Below are 27,696 nucleotides of genomic sequence, written 5' to 3'. Positions count from 1 at the left end.
GCCGGCCCCGCGCGCTCCGCCGCAGCCCGGCCGGGACGTGGGGCCGCCCCGCCCCGCCCCGCCCGCCGCCCGCCGCCCGCCGCCCGCGGGGCCCTCGCCGCCGTCATCCCCCGCCGCCCCCCCAGCCGGGCTCGGGCTCCTCCCCGACCCTCATGGCGGCCCTCCGCCCTCGGCCCGCTCTGCGCTCCGGCCCCCCGCTCCACCGCTCTCCCAGGGCGCGGGCCGGGGCGCAGCTGCGGGGTCTCGGGCCTGGCCGCCCTCCTTCCCGGGACGCGCTGGGCGCATCGGGAGGTGGGATTGCACGGCGGGGGAGCTGAGCGGAGAGGGGACGGCGTCGGGATAATCTCGGATCTCAGACTTGGAGACTGCGTCAGTTTTTAAGTCTCTTTCCCATTCACAATCTGATGCGATTCCGTTGGTTTTCCATTCATTGTTGCATTTATTCAGTAAAACGTCGTGAGCGGCCCCTGGGCTGCCTGGCGTTATGTTAAGAACTGGAGATAAAGCGACTGTCAGTGCTGGGTTTACGGGGAGAATTGGGGAGCGAAGCTACATGGCAGCGGCGTGCTGGCCCCCCACCCCCACCCCGCGCTGACTGTGTGGATTAAGGGGTGCTTCGTCTGCACCTCAGGTCTCCCACCTGTGAGCAGAGCGTGTGAATGAAGCCTCTCAGGCTGTGGAGAGGATCAAATGAGACAACTTGGAAAGACCTTTATAAATCTTACCTTTAAACCGTGTGAGGGTTTATTGCTGCTTGACACGGACTTGTTAATTCCTTCATGCATTCAATGAGCATATAAATCCTTAAACTATTTCATGCTTTGGCTGAGTATAAAATCTGGAGAATTTGGGTGTCTTAGTTCAGCCAATAACTAATTTCGCAATAACTTTTCTGAGTCTGTTTCATTGTCTGTAAAATGGGGGTGTCAATATTGACATATTGAGATGTAGTATCAGGTGAGATACTGTAGATCACCTATAATCTCAGCATTCTGGGGGCTGAGGCAGGAGGATCGCCATGAGTTCGAAGCTATATGGCAAGACCTTGTCTCAAAAAAAAAAGAGGAACAAAAGAAAAAGTATATAGCTCGGTATAATAAACCGTGGCTAACGTATTTAGGGCAGATTCCTTGTTTCTCATCTCATTGCAGCATTTCTATTTCTGTGGCATTTTTTCTCCTGGGATACCCAGTTTAGTGCTTGCACACATGGGGTTCTGAAACTCCTGTTGCCTTTCTTTCTGAGAAAAGAAGGTAAAATGGGCCAGGGAAGGACAGGGTGTGCTGAGCATGTGATGGTGTCATCACCTGACTTCTGTTAACCCCAGGACCTTGATCTCTGGCCTCCTGGTCCCAGAACATGCTTGCCCAGATTCTCACTGGCCCAGGTGCTATCCTGCCCTCTGGGCTCTAGGCTTTCCGGGGATGAGGGCACTGTGCCCACAGGGCAAGAGCAATGAGCCTCCAGTCTTTCCCTTCAGGGGACAAACAGAGATTCGCAAGTTGAGTTGCAGACAAAGAGGACCAAGAGTTCCCCAGATAGCTGGGGGCCTAGTGACCAGGAAAGGAGGGTCCAGGAAGAGATGCAGGGGTGGCGCTTGGAGAGGCCAGGTTCTTAGGTTAATCATCTCTGTGGCTCAGATAAGGCCCTGCCAGCTGGAAGCAGAGCCACTGTGACCAGAGGGGTTTGTGTGACAGACAGGACACAACAGGACAGCACAGGACGACGTGACTACAGCTGGGGGCCATGCCAGGCACAAAACGGTTCCAACATGTGATTGAGACCCCAGAGCCTGGCGAGTGGGAGGTGAGAACCCTCTTGATTTTGGTCTTTTGCACTGATCCCTAGAATTTTGGTTTTTATCTGGATTTACCTCCTCCCTGGGTTTCTGCTCACACCACCTTCCCTCCTGTCTTCCCTCTGATTTTCCTTCCCTAATAGGCCCAGAGCACCAAGTGCAAGCTAAGTGCCTGGTTGTGTGTGTGTGTGTGTATGTACAAGACAGAATCCACATGCTATGCCTGCCGTCACTCCCACCCCCAGTTCAGCAGGCACAAATGAGCCTTTGGCTTCATCCCCGTCTTTGTCTCCGCTTTTCTCTAGCTGTCTGGGTACGAGGCAGCAGTGCCAATCACAGAGAAGTCAAACCCGCTGACCCGGGACTTGGACAAGGCAAATGCTGAGAAAATTGTTGAGTTACTAGGGCAGTGCGATGCTGAGATCTTCCAGGAGGAGGGGCAAGCCGTGCCTGCATACCAGGTAACCCAGACCCAACACTTGGACCCCAAAAAGAAAATGCCTTCCCGCCTCCGTCTCAACCTCTGCCCTCCCAGACCGTTTTTCCTGATCGGTAAATCCTGAAAACCCTTTCTCCTCCCATTCCAGTTTACCACCCTCTTTTTCTTGGCTTTTGATTCTTGCCTCTTCCGCACAGCGACTGTACAGCGAATCGGTTCTGACCACCATGGTGCAAGTGGCTGAGAAAGTACAAGAAATCCTGAAGGTACTAGCCCCCCACTACTCCCCAATATCCTGTTTCTCTACTTTCCCTTTGTTTGGTCACCATTTTTTACTTTTGCAGATCTTAGTGCTCCATTCTCTCAGTCCTTCCTTTTAGATCCTTATTGTCATCCTATCATTCAGTAATAATTATAATATTAACTAAATAATACTTTAGAATTGACTTCCACACCTGTGATCCTCACACGAACATATGAGGTGATATAATTGTCTCTGGATTTTCACACAAGGAAACCAAGGCTGAGGAAGACCACAGTAGCTTCCTGAAATGTACCCAGCTAATAATTGTTGGGTAGTATCAAACTTTTATTTTTAAAGTTTTATTTAGATGACAAAGTTGCTGTCAGTCCCTCCCAGAGTAAGCAATGGGTTGATAAACAGTTAAACCAGAGATGGCAGTCAAACTCCATTTTCTTTCTCCAATCCAGTGGGTTTTTTTGCTGCATCAGAGGGCCTATGTTTTATTCAACTTTGTGATGAGAGAAAGGATAGAGGAGACCCTTTAAGTTCTCTTCCACTGCTATCAAAGAAAAGACTTCCCTTGACTTGAGTTGTCGTGGTGACCTAGGCAACTTCCCTTCTTCAGGAGCCAGATGGGGGGCTGGTGGTGCTGAGTGGAGGGGGGACCTCTGGCCGGATGGCATTCCTCATGTCGGTGAGTACCCTGATGCCTGATCGAGTCTCCCTCGATCCCCTTCTGCAGATGAGCCCCAGGACCATAAAGCTGATCACAGTTGAGTGTCTAGGTGGGCCCCGTGTTAGACCTGGGCTCCACGCCTCGCTCCCTCTCTTTCTCTTCCCACCCGAGTCCCATTTCTCTTGAGCCTAGGGGGACCCCACCCGTCTATTGCTAATGTTCCTCCATCCCACACATCCCCGGTGAATCATCTCCACATAGCGTTTTCATAGCAGATTCCAACAGGACTGGGCTAAGCGCTAGCCTAAGAGAATCATCCTGCAGCTTCTTCCTGTTAGGAGCTGAAGTTCCAAGTTAATTTTTCCTTCACTCTCCTCTCTCTACCTCCTTCCCCCTTGACACAGGTCTCCTTTAACCAGCTAATGAAAGGTCTAGGACAAAAACCTCTTTATACTTACCTCATTGCTGGAGGGGACAGGTAGGTCACCTTGGCCTGGGAATGTTCGGTTTGGCCTGAATGTGTGTTTTTCAGAAACTGAATTCGGATGACTTTAGACCAGTGTTTTGTTCAGAATGCCTCAGTCCCCATCACTCCTTACTGCCTTACATTTGACCCTCTCCGCTGCCTGCCTGGCCCTTGTAGGTATTTGAGCGTTTCAGCTCTGTGGAGAATCTGTCGCGGTACCAGACATGACAGAGGTTGTTCATCCAGCAACGGTTTTCCTCCGTTGCCTTCCGTCTGTGTGGCCTTCCCTAAGAAACCATAGGTTTCTGCTTCCCAGGGAATGGACTGACATTGAATCTGCCTTCTTAGGTCTGTGGTGGCCTCTCGGGAGAGGACTGAAGATAGTGCCCTACACGGGATTGAAGAGCTGAAGAAGGTTTGTGCTTTCCCCTGAACTTTAACCACAGACCTGTGTGTTCCTTTTCCTGGGGACATAACAGCCCCCAACACCCAGCCAGATCTTGCCTCCTCCGCTGGTCCTGGCCCCCAGTATCTTCCCACAAGAAGTTTGTATCCTGGAGTCTTCCCCGCTCTACTGTTTGTCTGTCCTCCTCTCCTAGGTGGCTGCTGGCAGGAGGAGGGTGATCGTCATCGGCATCTCGGTGGGACTCTCTGTAAGCGTGAAGATGGGCTGAGGGTTGAACTTTATAGGGAGGAAGGGCTGGGAAAGGGTCAGCATCTAAGGTAGACCGATGAGGTGCGTGCTACAAAACACAACTTTGGCACTAGGAATTTCCGCTGTACTGATTTGGATCCAGTTGTATGAATGTGAGAATAGAGAACAGGGATCCTTTCTCAGAATAACTGTGAATCAATCCATCAACAGCCAAGATAGACAAGTGCAGGGGTCCAGGGGTCAGCAGTGCAGCAAACTGTACTGGCAGCCAATCTAGCCAGCTGTCTGTTTTTATAAATAAAGTTTCATTGACATGGAGTCATTGGTGTTTGCATATATGGTCTGTGTGGCCTCTTGTGCCACAACTCTAGGAGAGATCAGCGCAACCACAAAATTTAAAGTTCTCTGGCCCAAAACAGAAAAAGCTGTCCCCCAGCCTAGCCCTTTGCTATTTAACTATGGTCCCTGCACCAGCAGCATCAGCATCACGTGGGACTTGTTATAAAATGCAAGACCTCAGTCCCCACCCCAAGTCCACTGAATCTGAATCTGAATTTTAACAAGATTCCCATGTGTTTGTTTTGAGCAGCACTAGGCTAGGTGACCCCAAGTGTCCTGTCAACCCTGGAAGTCTCAGATTCTAAGAATCCAGTGGGCAGAAACCCAGATCCTAGCTTGCAGGAGAAGGACGATGCGTAAGGAGAGAGCATGGGGAAGTTTAGTTCAGTGATTTCCAGACTTTATTGTGTAGATTACCTTAAAGGAGTTGGATAAAGACGTAGCTCCCTGGGGTACGTGTTAAACACGTGCTCTTGCTTCCACTGCGGAAGTGTTCTGGAGGATTTTGATGCCCATGGGCCTTGGGCAACACTCACAGTAACTCCTCTCACTGCCGTCAGGCACCCTTTGTGGCAGGCCAGATGGACTACTGCATGGACAACACAGCCGTATTCTTGCCGGTCCTGGTTGGCTTCAATCCCGTGAACATGGCCAGGTGAGCCATCTATAGGGACTGGCCAGCTCTGGGGCTCAGGGACACATCAGCTAGTCCAACCACAAAAGAGGACAGATGGATAAAGATAAAGTCTTGTTCACCAGATCCCAGAATGGTGCAGTAAATACAAGGTCTCCCTAGGTTTAGGAGGTATTTTTGTTTGGTTGGTCGATTTATTCTTTTCTTGTTTCAGAAAGCATTGAAGGCTACATAAAAGACAAGCTAGCATACATTTAGAACAGGATTGAAAGGAAAATAAAAAGAAGGGACAGAAGGAAAAATGGGGTCAGGAAAATGTGCACCACAGAGATCTGTGCTTTTTATTGGGGCAAACCCCAAACATCTTTTCAAGGTAATAGCAGTGGTGCTGAGAGACCACCTACTCCTCTTTATCCATCTCCTTTATTTTTATGCTGGCTCTCGTCATCATTTCTGGCACTCTCTTGTTTCCTTTTGGCTATTGAAATCTACGCTCCATCCTTTTCCATGCTACCAAATCTTCTCCCTTTTATTCTCTGTCTAAATTCCCACTTTGTCTGATCTCAGAGAAAGTCAACATATGTCTTAGTTACTTTTCTTGTTGCTGAGACAAAATACCTGACACCCAAAGCTAAAAGAGGAAAGCTCTCAGTTTGTAGAGGTTTCAGTCCATAATCAGCTGGCGCCAAGATAGGGTGGCATTGCGAACAAGGTTTGCAGGGGAGAGAAAGTTTATGGCAGGCAGAAGGTAGCAAACAAGTGAGGGACCACCATGACTCCTTCTCTCTGTTATATTTTATCCAGGCTACTCAGGGTGGATAGCACTCACACCCTTAATCCTAGGGCCACTGATCCTGGCATAGCACCAGGAATCAGTCCCAGGGTCACAAACTCTAGATCCAGCCACCTCTGAAAATGCACCACTTATGACTGCATGAGGCTTAGGGGGGACATCTAGACATGAACCATAACAACATATTAGACCAATAGTATGCAGCTATAGTTATGTGTGTGAGTTGCTGGAAGACTGTTAGAAAAACAGGAAGAAGGAAATAGAGCCAGTTTTGGTGGCACACACCTATGCTCTTAGAACTCTGGGAGGCTGAGGCAGGAAGATCATAAATTTGTGTCCAACCTAGGCAATTTAGCTACTTAGTGAGACCCTGTCTTAGGATAAAAAGTAAAAAGAACTGGGAGTGTGGCTTAGTGTAAGGACCCTGAGTTTAATCTGGGGAGGAAAAAAGGAAAAAAAAATTTTAAAAAGATAGATTTTTAGCCCCTGTGTTAGAACACTTGATTTGTTGATTTGCACTAAGACCCTGAAGTATATATTTTAAAAAACCATCCTTGGAGATTCTGATGTATAGCCAGGTCTGGGGGACTCTGCTAAATAAACCACCTGATGGGCCACTCGATGACTGTCATTGAAGGACCTGCGGCAGAGGCTTTTCCATTACATTAAAGCAGCCCCCTGTGTTTATTTGGGGTTGATCTCAGGGAAGCAGATGAGCTGGATTCTTTCTGAGGTGCTCTGCTCAGCTCCACATTCTCTGCTTCTAGTGTAATTCACAGGAGGGTGCAAATGGGTCTGAGACTCTCCGAACCCTGATCATTTTGCATGCGGGACTCTCCTTCACCAAAAATATATTTGCTGCAGTGGATGCTAATTTCAGGCCCTGTGACTAAGTGAAATGAAGAATTTAAACAATGTAGGCGTGGAGATCTTCCAGTTGTTCTTTAAATCAGTGGCTCCCCAACTTGGCTGATCTTCAGAATCATCAGGGAAGCTTTTAAAGATACAGAGTTTTGGGCTTCCTTCCAGAACTACTAAGTCTCAGAGTGGACAGGCAGTCCACAATGGGTAGTAATTAAAACCAGAAGAGCAGCAGAATTCCCAGATGATTTTGATGTCCAGCCAGGCCTGTGAATCTTAATTTTAAATCTGGATGCTGTCTATTCTCTGTTTCAGTCTCTTACCTAGATCTCTATAGAGAGTTTTAGAAATAGTTTAAAGGCAGTTATGGTGGCACACACCTATATTCCCAGCACTGAAAAAGCTAAGGAAGAGGATTTTCACAAGTACAAGGCCAACCTAGAATACATAGTGGGACCCTGTCTCAAAAAATAAATAACAAACAAACAAAAATGGAAATAGAGCCAGGCATGGTGGCGCATGCCTGTAATCCCAGCACTCAAGAGGTTGAGTTTGGAGGATCTTTGCAAGTCGAGACCAGCCTGGGCTACAAAGTAAGCACATGGCCAGCCTGAACTGCAAAAAAGACCTTGTCTCAAAAAGACAAAACAAAACAAAACAAAAAAATAGTTTGAGAACAATGACAGGAGACATTACACAATGGGAATGAAATTCATGAAAACTTATATGCCTTAGAAGTGACACAGAAATGTGTGTGTGTGTGTGTGTGTGTGTGTGATGAATTATCCCCAGAGATGTGAAACTTCGTTCTTGAGACTTCATAATTTGTGGCTAAGGAGGTACAGAGCCTGTGGCTGTCTTGAATGATTAACTTATTGTTGCTGGTGGATTGATCCCGTTTCCCAGTCCCAGGCCCACTGCTTTTTACCTTGCTGCTCACGTACCGCACTAGGGATCCTTTCCCCTCCCTCAGGCGCTGAGCCTCCCCTCTTTGGAGGGATTTCCACAGACCATTCCAGGAATGAGAAGGGCTTCTCAATGGCCCTAAAATGGAAAATCGGAGAGCAATTTGGATGATAGGCATCTTGGGGCCTCCCAGAAGGCCAGGTGGATGGATGTGGCTGGGGTAGTCAGTTCTGCGCTAGGACCAGGATACAAGAAGGTTCTGGTCTCCAAACTCTGGTTCTGATCTTTGCCTGGAACTTTAAACTTGTGTGTTGGCTTTATCTGGGCTTTCTTTATTAACCCTGTCCTTGGGGTGCAGGGACACACTGCCCCAGAGCTCCACAGTGCATCCCTCTGTGACCCCTGATCACAGTCTCAGTGCGCAGTCCTTGAACCTGACTCCCAGCCCAGGGCCTGCCTTCACCGCCTCAGAGATGACCCTTCCTCCTGTCTCTCTCTGGACCCTAGAAATGACCCCATTGAAGACTGGCGTTCAACCTTCCGGCAAGTAGCAGAGCGGATGCAGAAACTGCAAGAGAAACAGGAGGCTTTTGTGCTCAATCCTGCGGTTGGGGTAGGGCTGTTCTTTCTCCCTATCCTCACCCAAGCATCTGGGAATCGCTCCAGGCTTGCTTAGACCTTCTGATTTAAGTTGTTTATCAAGCAAACTCCCGAGGCATTTTGTGTCAACTAACATGTTTTAAATGCAATCCTATTTCTTCTCTTACTTTTCACCTTAAGGTGTTTTATCTTCATTCTGACTCTGTCTCTCCAATCAGTAGTCATTAAATGCTTTGCCAACCTAGGGCAGTTTCTGTTTAAAGGAGCTTTTTCCTGTTAGTTTTCAGACAACCTTAACTAACCATTGTTATGGCTCATTTGGTGTCTTTTCACATACAGTATTTGGATTTCAAATGTGGACTGTGGGAGGCTGAGGCAGGAGAGTCATAATGTCAAGCCCAGTCTTGATTTAGAGAGACTTTGTCTCAGAATAAAAAATCAAAAAGGGCTGCAGGTTTGGCTCAGTGTAAAAGCATTGGGTTCAATTTCCAGTACTGAAAAAAAGAAAAGAAAAAGACAAAGAAAGAAGTAGTAGTTTTGCTGTCCTGCCTTTGTCCACCCTCCCCTCAGTGGGGAGGCCCTCTTAGCCTCTGAGGCTCCTGCTCCTTGTTGTGGCCTGTGGGTCCCGGTCACTTGTGTGCTCTGCCTTCCATCAACCTTAGCTAAGCCCTGCTCGCTTGCCAGGGGCGGCTCACCTGTGATCCTCTCCTTGACCTCCCTTGTGTGAGACCGGAAGGCGGCGTGCCTGCTGCACACGTGCGCAGCCCTTCCTCTTCTGTGCAGTGCTTGGCCCTCGGTCTTCTTTTTTTGATCCCTGCTTTCCTATTTCTCTCTGTCATCTTCCGCGTTATGAATCTGTGCCTTTGCACTGGGTGCCTCACCGGTCTGTCAAAGGGCATGGAATATGGTATCTGAACTACCAGGCTACCACAAAAGAGAGTTCTGGCGGCAGTGCATAGAAAGTTCTTAAAAAGAAATGCACTCTGAAAAACCCCTAACCCAGCTGCCCGGAGACCCAAGCACTCTGACTTCCTCTCAGAGAAGCCTGACTGTGCCAGACAAGTGACCAGAGGTGGCCGTTTCCTTCTCTCTTTTCTCCTCCACTAACAGCACCCCAGCACCCCTCCTCACAGCACACTGGGGGAGGGGGCACCAAGGTTCCTAACCAGAGTGAGTGCCTGGCATCACTACCTGGTGGGTTCTAGGATGGTCCTCTACAGCCTCACACTGAGCTGTTGCTTTCTCAGCCCGAGGGCCTCAGCGGCTGCTCCCGGATGAAAGGAGGAAGTGCCACCAAGATCCTGCTGGAAACCCTGCTATTGGCAGCCCACAAGACGGTGGACCGGGGCATTGCAGCATCGCAAAGGTGGGGAGGGGGGCTCTAGGTAAGAGAGAGCCATGGGGGATGGGGAGGGGGGCTCTAGGTAAGAGAGAGCCATGGGGGATGGGGAGGGGGGCTCTAGGCAAGAGAGAGCCATGGGGGATGGGGAGGGGGGCTCTAGGTAAGAGAGAGCCGTGGGGGTGGCAGGGCCAGATCCAGAAGCAAACTTTTGACAGAATGTGTCCTGCTCCGATCTCCTTCCCTGACCAGGGTCTCTAACCCACCTCCCAGGCTGCTCACTGACCTCTCGCCCACCTTCAGGCCACGTTCCCTCACAAGAGGCTTCCTCTTTCTGGTCTTCAGTGTTCTGACCCCCCTCCCCCAAGCCCTATCTGCACCCCTACTGCTTGGTGCAGGGTGCTCCTCAGTGCAGTCTGGTTCTCCTTAGAACTTAACCATGCAAACCATGCTTCCCCCTGAGCAGGGGTAGGAGGAGCCCCCACTTTCTGAGGGAGCTGGCGGTTTCTCTCCCAGATGCCTCCTGGAAATCCTGCGGACCTTTGAGCGGGCTCACAAGGTGACCTACAGTCAGAGCTCCAAGATTGCCACCCTGATGAAGCAAGTCAGCACCAGGTATCCGATGTGCATTTGGAGGGGCGCCTAAGAACAGACTTGGGGTCACACTAGCATGGTGAGAATAATGGGTCTGTGTTGGAGGGGTGTGGTCGGCTTCCCCTTTGTTTACCTCTGTGTTCTTCCGTGTGCATCTCTGGCTTCTTTCTGTGGTGATCACTTCCGTCCTGCCCTCTGACGCATCCTCAGCCTGGAGAAGAAAGGCCGAGTGCACTTGCTTGGCTGGCAGACCCTGGGCATCATTGCCATCATGGATGGAGTGGAGTGCATCCATAACTTTGGTGCTGGTGGGACCCCAGTCTGCACTTTTTTCTTCCTGATCCCACCTGACCCCAGCCAATTCGGTCTGCTATCCAAACCCTCTGCCGCCGATTCATGGGGATTCCTTAACGTCCGTTCTGTCCTAATTAATAGGCATTTCAGGTGGATGCTTCTTTTTTTTTTTTTTTTTTTTTGTACCGGGAATCGAACTCATGACCTCGCACTTGCCAGACAGGCACTCACGCCACTGAGCTAAATCCCTGGCCCTCAAGGCAAATGCTTCTTGCTTTGGCTCCCACTCAGTTTTTTTTTTTTCCTCCCACGAGTCCACCTGGATCCCACTCAGTTTTTGATCCCTCTGTTCCCACCCCGTGCTTAGCTATGGCCTCTCATATGGATTATCTTTCCCCTCATGGCCCACTTTTCCTGTCCCTCCCAGCCCCAAAGCCTAGAACTTGCCTTTTCTATAAAGCCCATTGTTTCTCTTTCCCTGTCTTTAAATTTCCCAGATTTCCGAGACATCCGTGGCTTTCTCATTGGTGATCACAGTGACATGTTTAACCAGAAAGCTGAGCTCATCAATCAGGTTAGAGGATGGGGCTGGGGGAAGGTGTGAGGGTCACTGTCGTGCAGAAGGTGGGAGTGCTCGGAAAGACGGGGAGTGTGATCAGATAAACAGTCTTAGAAGCAAGTATGGATTAGAGATCATGAGGCTGGGAGCTGTACAGGGAGCGCGGGGAAATGGAAGGCTCTAGATTTATCCCCGGAGACCTGGTTCCTGTCTGGTGAGTTACCACATCATCTTGGGCAATGCACTGCTTTTTTTTTTTGTTTTTTGTTTTTGTAGTACTGTAGGTAGCACCTGGGGTGTTCTATCACTAAGCTACACTCCTATTCCTTTTTTTTTGTTTTGTTTTGGTACCAGGGATTGAACTCACAACTGCACGCTTGCAAGGCAGGCACTTATGCCGCTGAGCTAAATCCTCAGCCCTGCTATTCTTCTTCTTTTTTTTTTTGGACAGGATCTCTCTAAGTTACATAGGCTGGTCTTGAACTTGTGATGCTCTTGCCTTAGTTTCTCACATGGCTAGATGGCAGACATGTGCCACCATTCTGTTTAAAACTCTTATCTATCTACCTAGCTATCTATCTAGTGGTACTGAAGATTGGACCCAGGGCCTTTATAACATTTTATTTTGAGACAGGATCTTGCTAAATTGGTAAGTTTCCCAGGCTGGGCTCAAATTTGCAATCCTCCTGCCTCAGCCTCCTAGAGTGCTGGGATTATAGGAATGTGCTACCGTGCCTGGCTAAAGCACTAGATTTTTTTAAGCACTGCACTTTTAAACCCGGGTTTTTTTCATCTGTAGCCTAAAGAGCTGTATGAGATGTCCCCTCACGTCCTCTTCAGTCTGCTAGCCTGTGCTTTAGAGTGTTCTCATAGAAGGACTCTCCCATCCTCCTCTGCTCCAGGGCCCACAGTTCACCTTCTCCCAGGAAGACTTCCTGACTTCCGTCCTGCCCTCCCTCACAGAAACCGACACTGTCATCTTCATTTTCACCCTGGATGGTGAGAGGGAAGATGGGTGTGGGGGGCGTGTGAGGATCCGGAAGCAGTAGGGTGACTCAGGGAAGCTGCCATTTTTCTGGGTCTTGGGACACTGGCACAGAGGGAGATACGGGGGTGAGAGTGTTGATCCAAGGTGGCAGGAAAGACATTCACACAGCCCACCTTTCAACACCACCCATCCCACAGACAACCTCACACAAGTGCAGACCCTGGTGGAGCAGGTGAAAGAGAAGACCAGCAGCATCCAGGCCCTGACGCACAGCACTGTGGGGCAGTCCCTGCCGGTGAGGGTCCAGCCTTCAAAGGGCCTGGGCGGCAGGCACAGCCTGGTCTTCCTCCCCATGGCACCTTGGGTCCTGTTTCTCTTTAGGCCCCTCTGAAGAAGCTCTTTCCTTCCATCATCAATATCATGTGGCCGCTGCTTTTCTTCGAATATGAAGGCAACTTCGTCCAGGTACAAAGAGTGGGAGGACAAATATCTGCAGTGAGGGGCTGAGAAGGGGAGGGACCCCAGAAATCAGAAACCTCCTGGCTGCAGGGGAGAATGTGTGAAGGATTTTCTTCCCCCCACCAAGCAAGCAGGGCAGATTCTTGAGTTACTGGGTCACTAGGTGGTTTTCAAGGCAACAGGCTGCTGGGTTTAGAATGTGTAAAGGTCAGGATGGGCAGCCAGTCCCTTAACACATGTCCATTTGCCCTTTGGGACAAGTTAACTGTAGGTGGTACAGTCATCAGTGTTCCTAAAGCTTATAAGGCACATTTTTTTGGTGTGTTCCATTATGCTGAATTGACCAATATGTAGCCCCTGCTTGATCATGCTGTTACAATCCAGGACAAGCGCCAACCAGTAATCCTAGAAATCATAATGTGTGTGTGCACTTTGCACTTTAGTTTGGAGCGGGCTTTGGAGTGGGTTTCAGGCCAGCTCTGCTGTGTGGTCTAGGAGAAATGACATCTCTCCCTGAGTTTTGCTTTCCTCACATAACCAGAGCCCTGAAGGGTCGCCTGGGGGAGACATAGTCTCTCCAGCAGTCACCTCCTTCCACCTGACGGTTCACAGCTGCCTCCACGGACTCGGGATTCTTAAGGCATGCTCCCCACATACACTGACCTCTACAAACCTTGTGTTGCGTTGGCTTTCCTTCACGGCACGTTCCCCACCTCACTGTCGGGTTCTTTACGTTGTCATGACACCTAAGATGCATGTTCCTTTGTGCCTTATAAAACAGCTTGCATGTGTCATCTCAGGTCCCGTAACAGTCTCCTAAGGAATGCTTTTAGTTTTGCAATTTCACAGCTAAGACTAAGTGGTTGAGGGATGGTGATCTTGGCCAAGGAATGAATCAGGAATTAAACTCAAGTCTTGTGACTCGAAGTATGTGGTTTATTTTGGCATACAGAATAAATTTCAACCACGCCTAAGATTTAAGATAGATTCTTTGATTCATTCATTCAAGAACTGTTAAGCATCTCTCACAAGGGCAGAGGATATAGTAGAGAAGAGTAATGTATGACCTTTTAGTCTTCCTCTAAAGAAAAATACTATTATAATAGCAACATCTGTTTATTATAAAAACTTTAGAAAATAAAGAAATACAAGCCAATTATGGTGGTGCATCCCTGTAATCCCAGCACTTGGGAGGCTGAGATATGAGGATGACCATGAGTTTGAGGCCAGCCTGGGCCACAGAATTATTTCAAGGCCAATCTGAAATACATAGTAAGATCCAGAAAGAAAGAAAGAAAGAAAGAAATCAACCTTGGCTGCAGGCCAGCTCTGTAGTGAAAAACATAGGACATTTAGTATACTCAAGAAAGAAAGAAAAAAGAAAAATATAGGACTGTACTTGACATGCTGGAGTTTTGTTGTTGGGTTTTTTTTTTTTTTTTTTTTTGTCTTTTTCCTTTTTATCTGTATCAGGGATCAAACTCACGACTGCCTGCTTGCAAGGCAGGTGCTTATGCCGCTGAGCTAAATCCCCAGCCACCATGTTGTTGTTTTGTTTTGTGTTCTTTTTTTTGTATTTTTGAGACAGGGTTTCACTATGCAATTCAGTTTGGGTTTGTACTCACTTTATAGCCCAGGCTGGCTTTAGACCACAGCGATCCTCCTGCCTCAGCCTCCTGAGTGCTGGGATTACAGGCATGCACCACCATGTCCAGCCATTGACACACTGTTTTTACATTGATTTGCTTCATTTTAAACTATGAGCATCTTTACTAAGAGACTTGTGACATCGTTTTTAATGTCAGCATAGCTTTTCACCGTATGACTGTGTCACCACGTGTTTCACACTGTCTGACAGACATGGAGTCAGTTAAAATATTACGATTTTCATCAGAATACTCCCCAAATAACCTTAATATACACCTCTTTTGGGCATCTGGCAATTTCACTAAGATAAAGGCCCCAAGGCAGAATCACTGGTCAAAGGGCACATAAAATTATACAGCTTTTGACGTAAATGGTCAAAATGGCCTCCAAAGAGATTTATAAACAAATTGTGAAATTTCTTGTTCTGTCACACCATCCCAAACATAAATCTTCACTAATCTTCAATTCATATACTTTTGCTAATCACCAAAGCCACAGACCAAACAAAAGACTTTTGGTGTTCTTTAATTTATAGTTCCTTAGTTACTTGGTTACATACTAACCGTGTATATTGGTCCCGTGATTTTCCCATGTACTTTTTCTTCGCGTCTCTTTGGGATATTCACTCATTCTTTTTTTTAAAAAAGGCATGAAAAAGATTTACGAGAGGAAGGTCTAGGGCGCACTCAAGAGTGGCATGTGTTACCCATTCTGTTTTAGGGGCCATTTATTTTCTTTCTAATTTTAAGAGATGTGTAGAGCAAGAAAAGTAGCCCTTTTTTCTGCTTTAATTTATTATTTTCTTTTTTTATATTTTTATCTTTTTTTTTTTTCATCAGTACCAGGGATCGAACTCACAACCTCGAGCTTGCCAGGCAGGCGCTTATGCCACTGAGCTAAATCCCCGGCCCTTTACATATATTTTTGACATAGAGACATTTAGTGCACTCAAGTCCATCAGTCTTTTAGTTGGTGGCCTTTATCTTTCATTATGCTTCTTGCTGACAATTAATATTGTGAGAAAGAAGGCGGGTTCCATTAGGGCTTATAAATCCTTAGTTGTAGGCTGTGCACCTGCACACGTGGGCGTGCGCGTGCCTGTGTGTGTTCCTGGAGACTGAACCTGGACCTTTACCGCTGAGCTACATCCCTACTTTACCCTTTTTCATTTTCAATACAGATTCTCACTAGGTCACTAAGTTGCCCACTCTGGGCACAAACTTATGATCCTCCCGCCTCAGCCTCCCGAATGCTGAGATTACAGACGTGAGTCACCATGCTAGGTCTGTAGAAATATTTTTGACATAAACTGCCCCACGCTTTTATTTTTTTATTTTTTATTTTTTGTCTTTTTCGTTTTTATCGGTACCAGGGATCGAACTCATGACTGCACACTTGCAAGGAAGACGCTTATGCCGCTGAGCTAAATCCCCAGCCCCCACACTTTTATTTTTAAAAGCTTCAAACCTAAAATTTGCAAGACTAGGACAAAGAGCACCCATCTGCTTTCCCCTAGATGCACCAATCCTTTTCGCCTGTGTTTTATTTCTATTCTTTGAATAATTTGAAAGAAAACAGGGATACCACAATATTTCACACCAATTACTCAGAACGTGTCCTCCAAGAACAAGGATATTTTCCTATATAACTACAATGTAATTATCCACTCAAGAAAAAGATGATTAGCATAATACCATGCTATTCAGAGCATATTCATAATTATCTCCCTGGATTGTTTTGATTTCCAGGATCCAGGACCCAATCAAGCACAATGTATTACATTTGGTTATCAGGTCTCTTTGCCTTAATATTCCACAGTGTCTTCCTCTGTCCCTCCTTCCTTTCCTTTCTCTCTCTCTCTCTCTCTATCTTTCTTTCTTTCTTTGTTTGTCTGACACTGATGTTTCAGAAGTCTAGGCAAACTCTTTTTAAGAATGCCTCACTGTGGATTGGTCGCTTGCTTCTTTATATTCAGGTTAAATGTCTTGGCAGGAGCACAGAGTGGATGTTGTGCCCTTACCAGCAAACCGTTACGCTGGGGGTGGCTGATGTCGCTTCTGCTTTTACTGACGAGGCTGCATTCGGTGCCTGGTGCAGGTGAAGTCTTAGCTCCCTCTCGCCTTTGCTCAGAGCTCCTTCCATGGTTTGAGGTGACTCCTGCTGAATCAGTTCTTACGATGGTGGCTTCTATTTCTACTCCTTCTATCTATATCATTAGTTGGCATTCTTATGCAAGGAAAAGCATCCTCTTGTTCTCTTTTTCTCCACCTATGTTTGGGTCGTGTCATTCTGGACTCCCGAGTTTTGTTGTTGTCAATGTGTTTTCATGGTGCTGGTATTTGAACTCAGGGCTCTGGCACTGAGCTGCATCCTCACCCTTTTTAATTTTCTTAAATTTTGAGACAGGGTCTTATCAAGTTGCTAAATTCTGTATTTCCCCCCAAATAAGACCTAACTGGGAAATAAGTGCTGCTTGTTACCATGGCAATGGCCAGTGCTGTGCAGAAGATTATACCTCACTCTTTTCTTGCTCAGTAGCTGCCCTGCAACAACAGGCAAGGCCAGGTGACTGGGATCGGCATTGTTGATCTCTAGTTTTCAAGACTGATTATTTTCTGAGTAGGCCTCATTTTCAAGGAAAATGCAGTCACACAGGCTGGGGAAACTGGGATCCACCTGCCTCAGCCTCTCAGAATGCTGGAATTACAGGAATGTGCCACCACACCTAGCTTACTTGTTTCAATGTAATACTAAAGATAAGAGCTTACTCAAGTAGGCGTTTTTTGAAATATTCACATCCACATCTGAACACTCTTTGCTGTATTCATTTTTGCAAAAGAAAAAGAAAAAAATATTCTTAGACAAAAAGTAGCACACCTCCTTGTATTTTTGCTTGACAAGGTGTTCTGAAAATCACTGAAGATTCCTTCCTTCTTGCTCTGCATGTGTGTGTGTGCGTGTGTCTGTCTGTCTGTCTGTGTACATGTACAATACTTTACCTAGTCAGTCTCCTATATAGAACATTTAGTTTGTTTCCAGTATTTTGCTGTTGCCAATAGCAATGCAGAGAATATGCGTGTATTTTTGTAATGTTAGAAGTGTCTCTTTGGGGTAAGTTCTAGAAGCATTAGAGCTGGATCAGTGGCCACATATAGAAGTACTTTTGTTAAACATGGTAAGGGTTGTGCCATTTACTTGTCACACCAGCAGTGTGTGAGAATGCACTTCCAATGGGCATCTCTGAGAGCATTATTCAACTTTTGTTTTTATTTATTTTATTTTTAAAATTTATTTTAAAGGGAATAATACAAAACAATAAAATGGAAAAAAACAAAACAGTGAGAACAATGTTGGATTTCAAAGACAAGACAGAAGGAAATTCCTTATAGTTGCTGTGTTGCATACTGTTATCCTCTAAATAGATTCTCAGACTACCAGTTTTAGGCCTGTAAAGTCAGTCAAGCAATACAAGTATTAAGTCGTTACTATTTTTCACTTCAGTTGCTGTCATCTCAGCCTGTGTTCCTCCAAATCAGCCAGCTGCTTACCAGGTGTGTGTGGCGAGCACACCCTTCTTGTCTCCGAGCCTGTGTGCCAGCTTGCTCACAGGAGAGCACAGATTGGTTTCTTGGTTCACCTCCCAGCCCACATGGCTTTATTTCTTAAAATTCTTTTATTTTAAAGAGAATAAAACAGAACAGTAAAATGAAATGAAACAGAACAGTGATAAGACAGTAGGAAATCCATGGTAGTTACTGTATTGTGTATTGTTAGCCTCCGAGTAGCTGCTCAGACTACCAGCTTTAGGCTTGCAAAGTCAATCAAACAATGCAAGTGTTAGGTTGTTTCTTTACTTCAGTTGCTGTCATCTCAGCCTGTGTTCCTCCAAACCAGCCAGGTGTTTATGGGGAGTGAAGGGGTAGGTTTTGTCTCACAGCCCAGGTGGGGGCTGTGTCTTGGGGGCAGGAGTGTGTGGCCTCCTTCCTGGCTCTCCCTGGCTGGCAGGTCTGCTGCTGGAGGATGGGGGGCTGTGCACCTTCCTTCCTGTTTCTTCTCAGCTGGCAGGGCCATTACTGGAGTAGAGCAGGGGCTCTTGTCCAACTTTTGGATTAAGGTCAGCTGACCTGGGGCTTCCGGTAAAAATGGTGGATAGATTACAGAAACTCGAGGAGATAGTCAACTTAGATGCCAAAATAACACAGCATGGGGAATCCCAGACAGAGGGAGATGGATCCTCTTGACCCAGGAAGAAACTAAGGTGAGAAGAACCAGTCAAACATGCAGTCTCGGTGCTACTATTGGAACAGCTAAAGGTTCACTGCTCCCACTGCAGTGCCCCAACTTGAACAGCTGCGACTTACTGAGCTCCCTGAACTCCCACTGTTTGTACTCACTGGAACCAAAGTTGCACCGAGGTCAGGAGTCGGCAGGCCCAACAGAGAGCTGAGTTGGCAGGGGACTTGCATCAACCTGCAGTGAGTGCGGGGAATAAAACCCTTCCATGGAAAAGGGTTCCACATCTTGGAACCGGGCAGGACTGGCAAGAACAAGGAACAGCAGTGGCTTCAGTCAGTCGTTTCCTTCCCAGACAGGATTGGTGGGGTATGCTGGCGTCACACCCCTGGCTGAGACCCAATAAGCCATCCCAAACCAATTCCCAACATGTGGCGCACACTAACACAGTGAAGGCCTCAGCAGGTTGACTGACCCAGAGGGAAGGGGCCAGCATATGCTGCCCCTGGTTGCACCACAATAGCACACTGGTGGGGGCAGGATCACCTAGCCAGCGCTCTTCAGAAGAACCATAACCAACAAAAAAAGAAACTGGGGCCTCCTCTATACACTTGTATGGAAGAAACAAAAAATATGAGAAGAGGAAGCAACAAGAAAAAGCCCCCAGCCCCCGACCCTGAGAACATTGATCTAGGACAGGTAAATACAAAGGAGAATGAGGACAGCAAGCATACAATATCAGACACGGCACCAGTGGACATAAAGAGATATCTTTGGGACCTCATAGATGAGTTCAAAAATGAAATATTTAACCAAGTAAGGCAAGAAATAAATAGATTAATAAAAGAAATGCTAAGTACCTCTCAAGAAGACACAAAATGGGGAGAATCGTTTGATGAAGAATATAAAAAAATGTAGAATACATGAAGCAGATTCAAAGAGATTACCAGGAAATTAAAAACTCCATTGAAAGCTGGCAAAACTGCTTGAAAGAAACTAAGGATAGATTATTCAAACTGGAGGACAGGTTTGCAATGTGGGATCATGAAAGGAAAGATTTCTTAAAAATAAGGAAACAAGCAGTAACAATACAAAGGCTAGAAGATGACAAGAAGATCTATAACTTAAGAATAAAGAATGTGAATGAAGAAGCAGGGATATAAACAAAGGAATTACAGAGGCTATTCATAGAAATTATTAAGGAAAACTTCCCAAACATAGGAAAAGGAAACGATATTCATGTGTATGAGGCATACAGAACTCCAGCTACCTATAACCAAAACAGAGCTACACCCAGGCATATAATAATCAAGATCCCAGAAATTCAGTATAAGAACAGAATATTAAAAGCTGTCAGAAGGGGCTGGGGATTTAGCTCAGCGGCATAAGCGCCTTCTTTGCAAGTGTGTGGTTGTGAGTTCATTCCCTGGTACCGATAAAAACGAAAAAGACCAAAAAAAAGCTGTCAGAGATAAGAAACAGATCACTTATAAAGGAAAACCCATCAAAATTACAGCAGACTTCTTGACACAAACCATCAAATCAAGAAGAGCTTTGAGTGAAGTATTCCAAGCCCTGAAAGCAAATAACCTCCATCCCAGATTGATGTACCCTGAAAACTGTCTCTAGAAATTAATGGAGAAACAAGACGCTTCCAAGACAAAGAAGAATTGGGGGAATTTGCGACCACCAATCCAACTCTACAGAGAATACTGCAGGACATTCTAGAGAGAGAGAAAAGTACCAGGATTCCAGGAACAGTGGCAGAGAGGCCTCAATGAATGGAGCAGAAAGCGAAATGAAGACAGACAACTAATGGCAGAAAAAGAGCACAACAGAAATGAGGCAGAGAGGTTGGCTATAATCTCTAATATAGATGGCCTCAATACACTAAATAAAAAAGAGAATCACAGGCAGAGTAGATCAGGAGGTAGGGTCCATCGAGATGCTCTTTATAGGAAATATAATTAACCTGAAAAAGGGTATATGGACCGAAAATCAAATATGAGAAAACAATGCTCTATGTGATAGGGAACCAGAGAGAAATAGGGGCAACTAGACCAGCATTTGTGGGTAGGTTGGAAAGACAGGCTTTAATAGGCAAAGGAATACAACTAGAGGTCAAGTCCAAGAGGGAGAAGGTTCGGAACCACTTAGGTAAATAGCAGGTTGCCTCCTCAATTTAAAACCAAGGGTGTTGGTGAGACCCAAAAATGCAGAGTGTACCCTGGGGGAGTAAAAGGGGAGGAACAGTCTTAGAAAAGACGGCAGAAGATATTGTTAATAGTGTATCAGGATTTAAAACCCATATTACTTGCACCACTCTGCTTAGATTTTATTCTGCCCAGTTTGTCTACATGCACTAGATCTGAGGGTACAGACAGCTATCCCAAATATATCAGGATATAGTACAGTAATCATCTTTAATTTCCTATTAATTTAATCTGGAGCCCAGTATAATTTATACTGTTTTATCATGACTGATCTTAGTTAAATCTGGTTTGTTTGATTGCTGTTTGGTATCGACAGATTTTATTCAAAACTGTTATGATTGATAGTATCAAGTCTGAGAGTATAGGCACCTACACAGAAGATGACAAGATTCACTACGATACCCATCCTGGTTTGATTACTACCTGTTTTTGTAGTTTTACACTATTTACAAAGTTGTGTTTTTATTAATACTGATATATTACACTATGTCTGATGATACAGCTAATTCTAATGAAGATAACAAGAGACAACACAGTAACCATGATAGAACTCCTCGTACAGCGGTTTTATGTCTTTTTCATTTTATGTGTCTATAGGAATATGTTTTATTTTGTCCTGCTTTGTTTTGTTTCTCCCTCTAATATAGGAAGGATAGAAATACATGTTAAGACTCATGCATGTGTAGAACATATAAACAGTTTATAAAAACTGATGTTATGACACATGATGAAATGAACAGATACTTTGAAGAAAAAAAGACACTACAGTACTCAGTGCTGATCCCAGAGTGTCATGATGTGAAATCCAGCAATAGTATTATTTTTTTTTTTTTATCGGTACCGGGGATCGAACTCATGACTGCCTGCTTGCAAGGCAAGGTACTCATGCCACTGAACTAAATCCCCAGCCCCAATAGTATTATTCTTTGTTCAGAGTGATTTTAGCCTGCTTTGGTTTGTTTAATTCAACATAAATGAAGATATGGATAACTGCATGTATGTTTAAGTGTGTAGGATTGATGACCACATTACTAAGTTTTGTTGGATAGTTGAACAAACTGTTTGCAGTCTTGCTGTTTGAATCCCCACTTTATGTTTCACTTTTGTATCTTGAACAACTATTTGCAAGAGAACAATATGTAAACATCAACCAGTGATTTCTGTTTATTTTTTCTTTGAAAATATGTATCATTTCTACCAGTTTTCTGTTTTGTTTAGTCTTTCTTTAAATAAATTTTTAGAAAAAGGTCAGCTGACCTGATAGATGAGCAATGCCATCTTTGTGTAGCATTCATTTGTATTTCTTTTATTATGTGTGAAGCTGAGCATGTTTTATCTGCTTAAAGAACTTTAGCACATCTTTTTTTTTTTTTTTCCCTGCATGAACTGTTTGTGCATTTTACTTCTTTATCTAATGGGCTTTTAGGCTTTCTGATCCTTTGATTTTGATTCTGTATAAATACATTAAGCTTTTATTTTTGATATGTGTTACAAATATTTCTTTGAGTTTTAACCATGCAACAGTTTGAATTAACTTTTCTGATGCTGAACTTATCAATGTTTCACTAACTTTAGACACAGAAAGCTTTTCCCTACACTTAGGTGGTAAAAGAATTCCACTCGTGTTTTTTCACTCATGTTTTCTTCTTGTAAGAATTTTTAAAAATATGCTTAGGTGTTCAGTTCTTTATTTTATTCTTATGTAATGGGATAAGGCATGAATTTCAATTCTATATTTTTCCAAGCAATTGTTCATTTCTCCCACTATATTGTATTAAGTACACCTTTTTCTGAGTGATTTGGGATGCTGCCTGAATGATCCACTCAATGCTCTGTGCATTGTTTCATATCTGGAGTTTTCATTCAGTTCCTTTGGTCTTTCTATTGCTGCTACCTTATGTTTAATCATAGACGTTTTATGGTATGTTAATGCCCAGTAGGGTTAGTCTTTCTGTCATTCCTCTCTCAGGATTTTCCTGGCTATATCTGTAGGTTTATTTTCCCATATGAATTTTAAAATGAACATGTTGCTGGGCATGGTGGTGCACGCCTATAGTCCTAGCACTTGGGAGGCTGAGGCAGGAGGATCACCACAAGTTCTAGGCAAGCCTGAGGTACATAGCAAGTCTCTGTCTCAGAAACCCAAAAATAATAAAAATAAAATGAACATGTCGAGCTCCAAACTATGTTAACCTTAAAATGTTTGTGTTACTGATAGTTAATAGTAAAAATGGTTGGTAGTATAAAGATATAACCCAAATCTAATTTACTCTGTCCTAGGGATGGCGTGACATTCAGCTTATAGGATCAGTACATATGCCCGGCAGCCTCATTGAATGTCCTCCAGTACCCTCTCCTGGGGGTTTATATGCCCAGCTATTTCAGGGGCTCTAGATTAAAGAAATAAAAGTAGTAGCAGCCTGTTTTCTTAGCCTACTAGCATCACATGGATCCCTTTAATACCTTTACTTTAATACCCCTATTGCCCTCCAAGTGCAGTAATAGATGTTATAAATGCCACAAAGTGGGTGACATATGTGGGCTAGGGCAGACGGCAGGCATACTCACAGTACCTGTGTGTGTGCATATTCATTTTCAACAAGCTTTTACACGTTCTCTCACTGATCCAGGAATGACTGTGGCAAAGTGGTAAACATCATCGCATCAGAAGTCCACTCCTCTTTGTCTAGTATCAAGGAACAAAAGGGACATCTTAGCAAGAAAACCCTACTATAGATGGAGTCAGAGAAGAGTTTTGTCTTCTCAGTAGACAAAAGCATGAGTGAGCAAAGCTGCAGGGTTTGCCCAGGACAGTCCCATTTTACACTCAGTGTCCTTGATGTCCGCATATATCTGTCCTTTTTAGAAGTTCCAACGTGAGCTGAGCACCAAGTGGGTGCTGAATACAGTGAGCACAGGAGCCCACGTACTTCTGGGAAAGATCCTACAAAACCACATGCTGGACCTCCGCATTGCCAACTCCAAGCTCTTCTGGCGGGCACTGGCCATGCTGCAGGTAGGAGCATAATGGGCAGAGCTCAAAGTCCAGGCTGCTGTGGGAAGGCATTTTGCAGAGGCAGGGAGTATAGAGGTCTCCCCCTCCTTTCATCTAGAGCACCCTCTCCTGAGTGTGTGTGGACACATGGGCACACAAGTGTAAGCTGTGACTATTAGCCAAGAGACTTCCGGTTACAAGCATATCATAGAAACCCAGCTCACATCGGTTTAAACTAAAAAAGGCAACTGATTGCCTGCATCATTGAACAATCCTAGGGCAGCCAGATGCCCTAATGATACCGTCTAGAACCTTTAGACCTTAGCTCTCTTTTTCTCTATGTTGCTCTCATTCTCTGGCAGATTTTCTCCACTAGAAGGCATATTGGTCATGGAGTGCCAGCCAGACATCCTGCCAATTTCGTGAACCTGGTGGGAGGAGAGCATTCTGTCCTGTGAATCCCAGAAATGCTTGGAGGAAGGGCCCTCATTGGCTTATGTGGGGTCATATGAGCACTACTGAACCAATCAGAGGATGGGGCATTTGTCCTTCAAGATGGTGGCAGAGGAGGGGCCCCAGGTGAGCTTCAATCAGACCTTGTAGCCTGAGCATAGGGAACAGTATTTCCCTGAAAGAAAATCCAGATGCTAGAACCAGAAGGAAGAGGAAGAGTTGCTGAGCAGATACCACAAGGGACGGCCTTGAAGTTGTCATCCTTGACCTTGAAGTTGCCAGTTTTAGCAACAAACAAAAAATTGGGACATTCAGTTAAATTTGAATTTCAGATACTTTTTAAGTATATGTACAGTCATGCAATAGTTGGGACATAGATGAATTTTTTGCATTATTTATCTGAAATTCGGTTTTAATTGGATGTCTTGCATTTCTGTGTGCTAAATCTGGCAGCTCTATGTAAAAGGAATCCATCTGTGCACATTTAGTGAATTCTCACCATGTTCCTAAAACAACCTGTGGAGCTCACTGAAGTCCAGTAGAATGACAAAGAAGGTGACAATACAGAGGCAGCTTCATGGGAGAGCAGATTTTATTTCCTCTTTTTTTTTTTTTTTTTTTTTTTGGTACCGGGGATTGAACTCACAATCTCATGCTTACCAGGCAGGCACTCATGCCACTGAGCTAAATCCCTGGTCCTTGGGAGAGCAGATATTTGTATTAGGTTTGGTGAGTATCACTTGATGCGGGCAGAAGAAGATTCCTGTTAGAAGGCATCTTAGCTGGGGGCTGGGGATTTAGCTCAGCGGCATAAGCACCTGCCTTGCAAGCAGGTAGTCGTGAGTTTGGTCCCTGGTACCAATAAAAATGAAAAAGACCAAAAAAAAAAAAAAAAAAAAAAAAAAAAGAAGGAGCCTTAGCCAAGACTCAGAAGGAGAATGAGGTAAAGTATGTAGGGGATACAGGTCTGCAGAGTCATTTTACAAATTGGTGAGAGGTCAGGAAGGGAAACGATTGTGAAAGGTTAAAGCTAGACAGAGTCTGGACTTGCTAAATATAGCTGGAGCTTTGCTGTTCAAAATGATGGCTGCCAGCCACATGGGGCTTTTTTTTTTAACCTTCAATCCATTCCAATACATGGGGCTTTTGAGTGCTTGAAATGTAGCTAAAATGACTGAGGAACTATTTATTTTGCAGTATGGGGGGATTGAACTCAGGGATACTCTACTACTGAGCTACATCCCACTCCGTTATTTTTTAATGTGAGATAGTTTTATTAAGTTGCTCAGGCGGCTAAACATGAATTTGTGATCCTCCTGCTTCAGCCACTGTATCCAGCTGAATTTTTACTTTTATGTAAAAACTGAAGCAATGTAACTTCTCTCACTAAATACAATTGTATTTTTTTTTATAGGTTTGCATTTTACTTCCTTAACACTGCAAATTGAATACCCAAATTGGGGTGTACTGTAGTTGTACAATATACACCAGATTTCAAAACTTATTATAAAAAGGTTATAGTTTCCTTCGTAATTTTTAATATTGCTGATGTGTTGAAATATGAGTATGTTAAAAATTTAAATAAAATACATTAATTAAAATTTCACCACTTTCTTTTCTTTTTGAGACAGGGTCTTGCTATGTAGCTCAGGCTGGCCTTGAACTCGCAGCGATCCTCCTGCCTAAACATCCCAGGTGCTGGGATTACAGGCATGAACAACCACACTTAGCCACTTGTTTCTTTGTTAATGCAGAAAATACAAGATTTTAAATTACATATATGGTTTGCATCATATTTCTGGACAGTGCTGGGCTACACAGAGGAGAAGATAGTAACAAAATGGAAACTGTTTGCAAATGTCTTGATTGCAGGCTGCAGGGTAGAGCTGCTTAAGGAGGAAACTGGAGAGAGTTCAATTTAAAATTAACCAATCTGTGGAGTTGTTGGGACATATTTGAAAATTTGGCCAGTTCACCATTAATTTTGGTTTAGCTCACCCAGCACTGCACACCACCAATCCCTGTAACTCACTGCTTCTTTGGTGGTTGGGGGGAGTTGAGGCAGGTCTTGCTATGTAGCGCAGGCTGCCTTCTAAGTCACCGCGAACCTCCTGCCTCAGCCTACCGAGTGCTGGGATTACAGGTGTGCGCCACCACGCCGCGCAATCCAGTGCTTCTTTACCTTAGAGGACTGTGAAACAAACCAGCCTCTCGCTTCCCCAGTTCCTTCTCTTTCCTTGACTCCTGGCCTTGACCCTGACCGGCCCACTCTGTCCACAGCGGTTCTCTGGACAGTCCAAAGCGCGCTGCATTGAGAGCCTCCTCCAAGCCATCCACTTTCCTCAGCCACTGACAGATGAAATTCGGGCCGCTCCCATCTCCACGCACGTCCAGGCTGCACACGAGAAGGAACAGGTATGCTGCCCCCTGCTGGTCACTCTACAGCTAAGTTCTCAGCGAGTACTTTCTGAGAACTTGCCGGGACACTGGTTTTGCAAAGCTCAACTATATTCTGCCCGCAATAAACTCCTCATTCATAGGTGCAATCTAATTGTGACAAGCGGTGATGGGGGTGCGAAAAAGGTGCAGAAAAGAGACCTTTCTTTCTGCCCGGGGGCGGGGGTGTCCAAAAAGCGTCAAAGGAGGTTCTTAGACTGGGTTTTGAAGGATGAACAGGAGCTGCCTGGGTCATGGTGAAGGTTCCTCTTAGTCCCTCACCCATTTTGTGAGCATTCTCCAGTCTTAACAGCCGGCTGTTGTTGCACACCCCCCTTGGCTCCCAGCTCCTGCACCGAATGAAAGCTGCAGCTCCGTCCTCTCAGCCTTCCGTTCTCGCTGCTTCTTCCCGCAGATCATCCCCGTCGCGTTACTGAGCCTCCTTTTCCGGTGCTCCATCCCCGCGGCTCGGGCGCACGCGGCTGCAGCTCCCTCGGTCTGCGAGGCGGTCAGGAGCGCCCTCTCGGGGCCGGGTCGGAAGCGCAGCGCCGAGCCGCGGGAGGCCGTGCAGCCCGCGGCGCAATGACCCAGCCGTGGGGAGGCGGGACGGGAGCCCGGGTGGGGGCGCCGGCAGCCCGGGGTGCGGAGGAAGAGCTGCTCCGCCCTGCAGGACTGTGCTGGCTCCGGACACAGCGGCTTCCACTCTCGCTAGCGTACTGTGATCTCAGAAATAAAACGGAGCCTGTCGTTTTGGGAAGCGGACGTTCCGGAGTCAGTAAGTCAGGCGCGGTGAATGGGTCGGAGGGGCCAGGGCGGGCGGCTCGGTGGGTCCCCACAGCAGGTCTGCGATCGTTCACTGCACTGGCTTGGGGTGCAAAGCCGGTTCTTGCATCCCTGGTTCCTCCCCTGTTACACACAGGTACACTACGCGTGCAAACCACGCACTTTCTAGTCCCAAAGAGACAGACACACGAGGATAGGAGAGGGGAGGGGAGGGAGAAAAGGTGAGGGGAGGGAAGGGGACAGGCGAGGAGAGGCCAGGCGGGGACATTTTAGATAAGTCCGGGGAAAGAGG

General features: G+C 45.8%; 2 protein-coding genes across 4 annotated transcripts in view; both read left to right on the top strand.

Moving 5' to 3' along the window:
• The first annotated feature begins 272 nt into the window (after window positions 1-272).
• Gckr (glucokinase regulator) lies at window positions 273-27,378 on the top strand. 3 transcript variants are annotated; one of them, XM_063230589.1, is made up of 19 exons: window positions 273-369; window positions 1,641-1,806; window positions 2,104-2,259; window positions 2,435-2,503; window positions 3,107-3,175; window positions 3,562-3,635; window positions 3,972-4,038; window positions 4,223-4,276; window positions 5,178-5,272; window positions 8,319-8,424; window positions 9,659-9,777; window positions 10,267-10,365; window positions 10,555-10,652; window positions 11,136-11,212; window positions 12,100-12,196; window positions 12,383-12,480; window positions 12,567-12,650; window positions 23,604-23,753; window positions 26,466-27,154. In XM_063230589.1, the coding sequence occupies exons 2-19, from the start codon at window positions 1,747-1,749 to the stop codon at window positions 26,880-26,882; spliced, it is 1,989 nt and encodes a 662-aa protein (XP_063086659.1). In that variant the 5' UTR covers window positions 273-369; window positions 1,641-1,746; the 3' UTR covers window positions 26,883-27,154. The 3 variants fall into 3 exon arrangements, with proteins under 3 accessions (XP_063086659.1, XP_063086668.1, XP_063086674.1); XM_063230598.1 differs by lacking the exon at window positions 273-369 and having other exon boundaries at window positions 491-1,806; window positions 26,466-26,600; window positions 27,037-27,378; XM_063230604.1 differs by lacking the exons at window positions 273-369; window positions 23,604-23,753; window positions 26,466-27,154 and adding an exon at window positions 13,186-14,410 and having other exon boundaries at window positions 491-1,806.
• Window positions 27,263-27,696, top strand: part of Spata31h1 (SPATA31 subfamily H member 1) — a 38,559-nt gene continuing 38,125 nt past the window's right edge. Inside the window, exon 1 of the mRNA XM_023566331.2 lies at window positions 27,263-27,396. The gene's annotated coding sequence lies outside the window, so the exon portion shown is untranslated. The remainder of the gene's footprint in view (window positions 27,397-27,696) is intronic.

The sequence above is a fragment of the Cavia porcellus genome, unplaced genomic scaffold (genome assembly GCF_034190915.1).
Source record: "Cavia porcellus strain 051 isolate PalLab524CR breed Dunkin Hartley unplaced genomic scaffold, mCavPor4.1 scaffold_1, whole genome shotgun sequence".
Classification (NCBI taxonomy): domain Eukaryota; kingdom Metazoa; phylum Chordata; class Mammalia; order Rodentia; family Caviidae; genus Cavia; species Cavia porcellus.
Note: the sequence above shows the minus strand (reverse complement) of the source record. Positions and strands in the feature narration are given on the sequence as shown.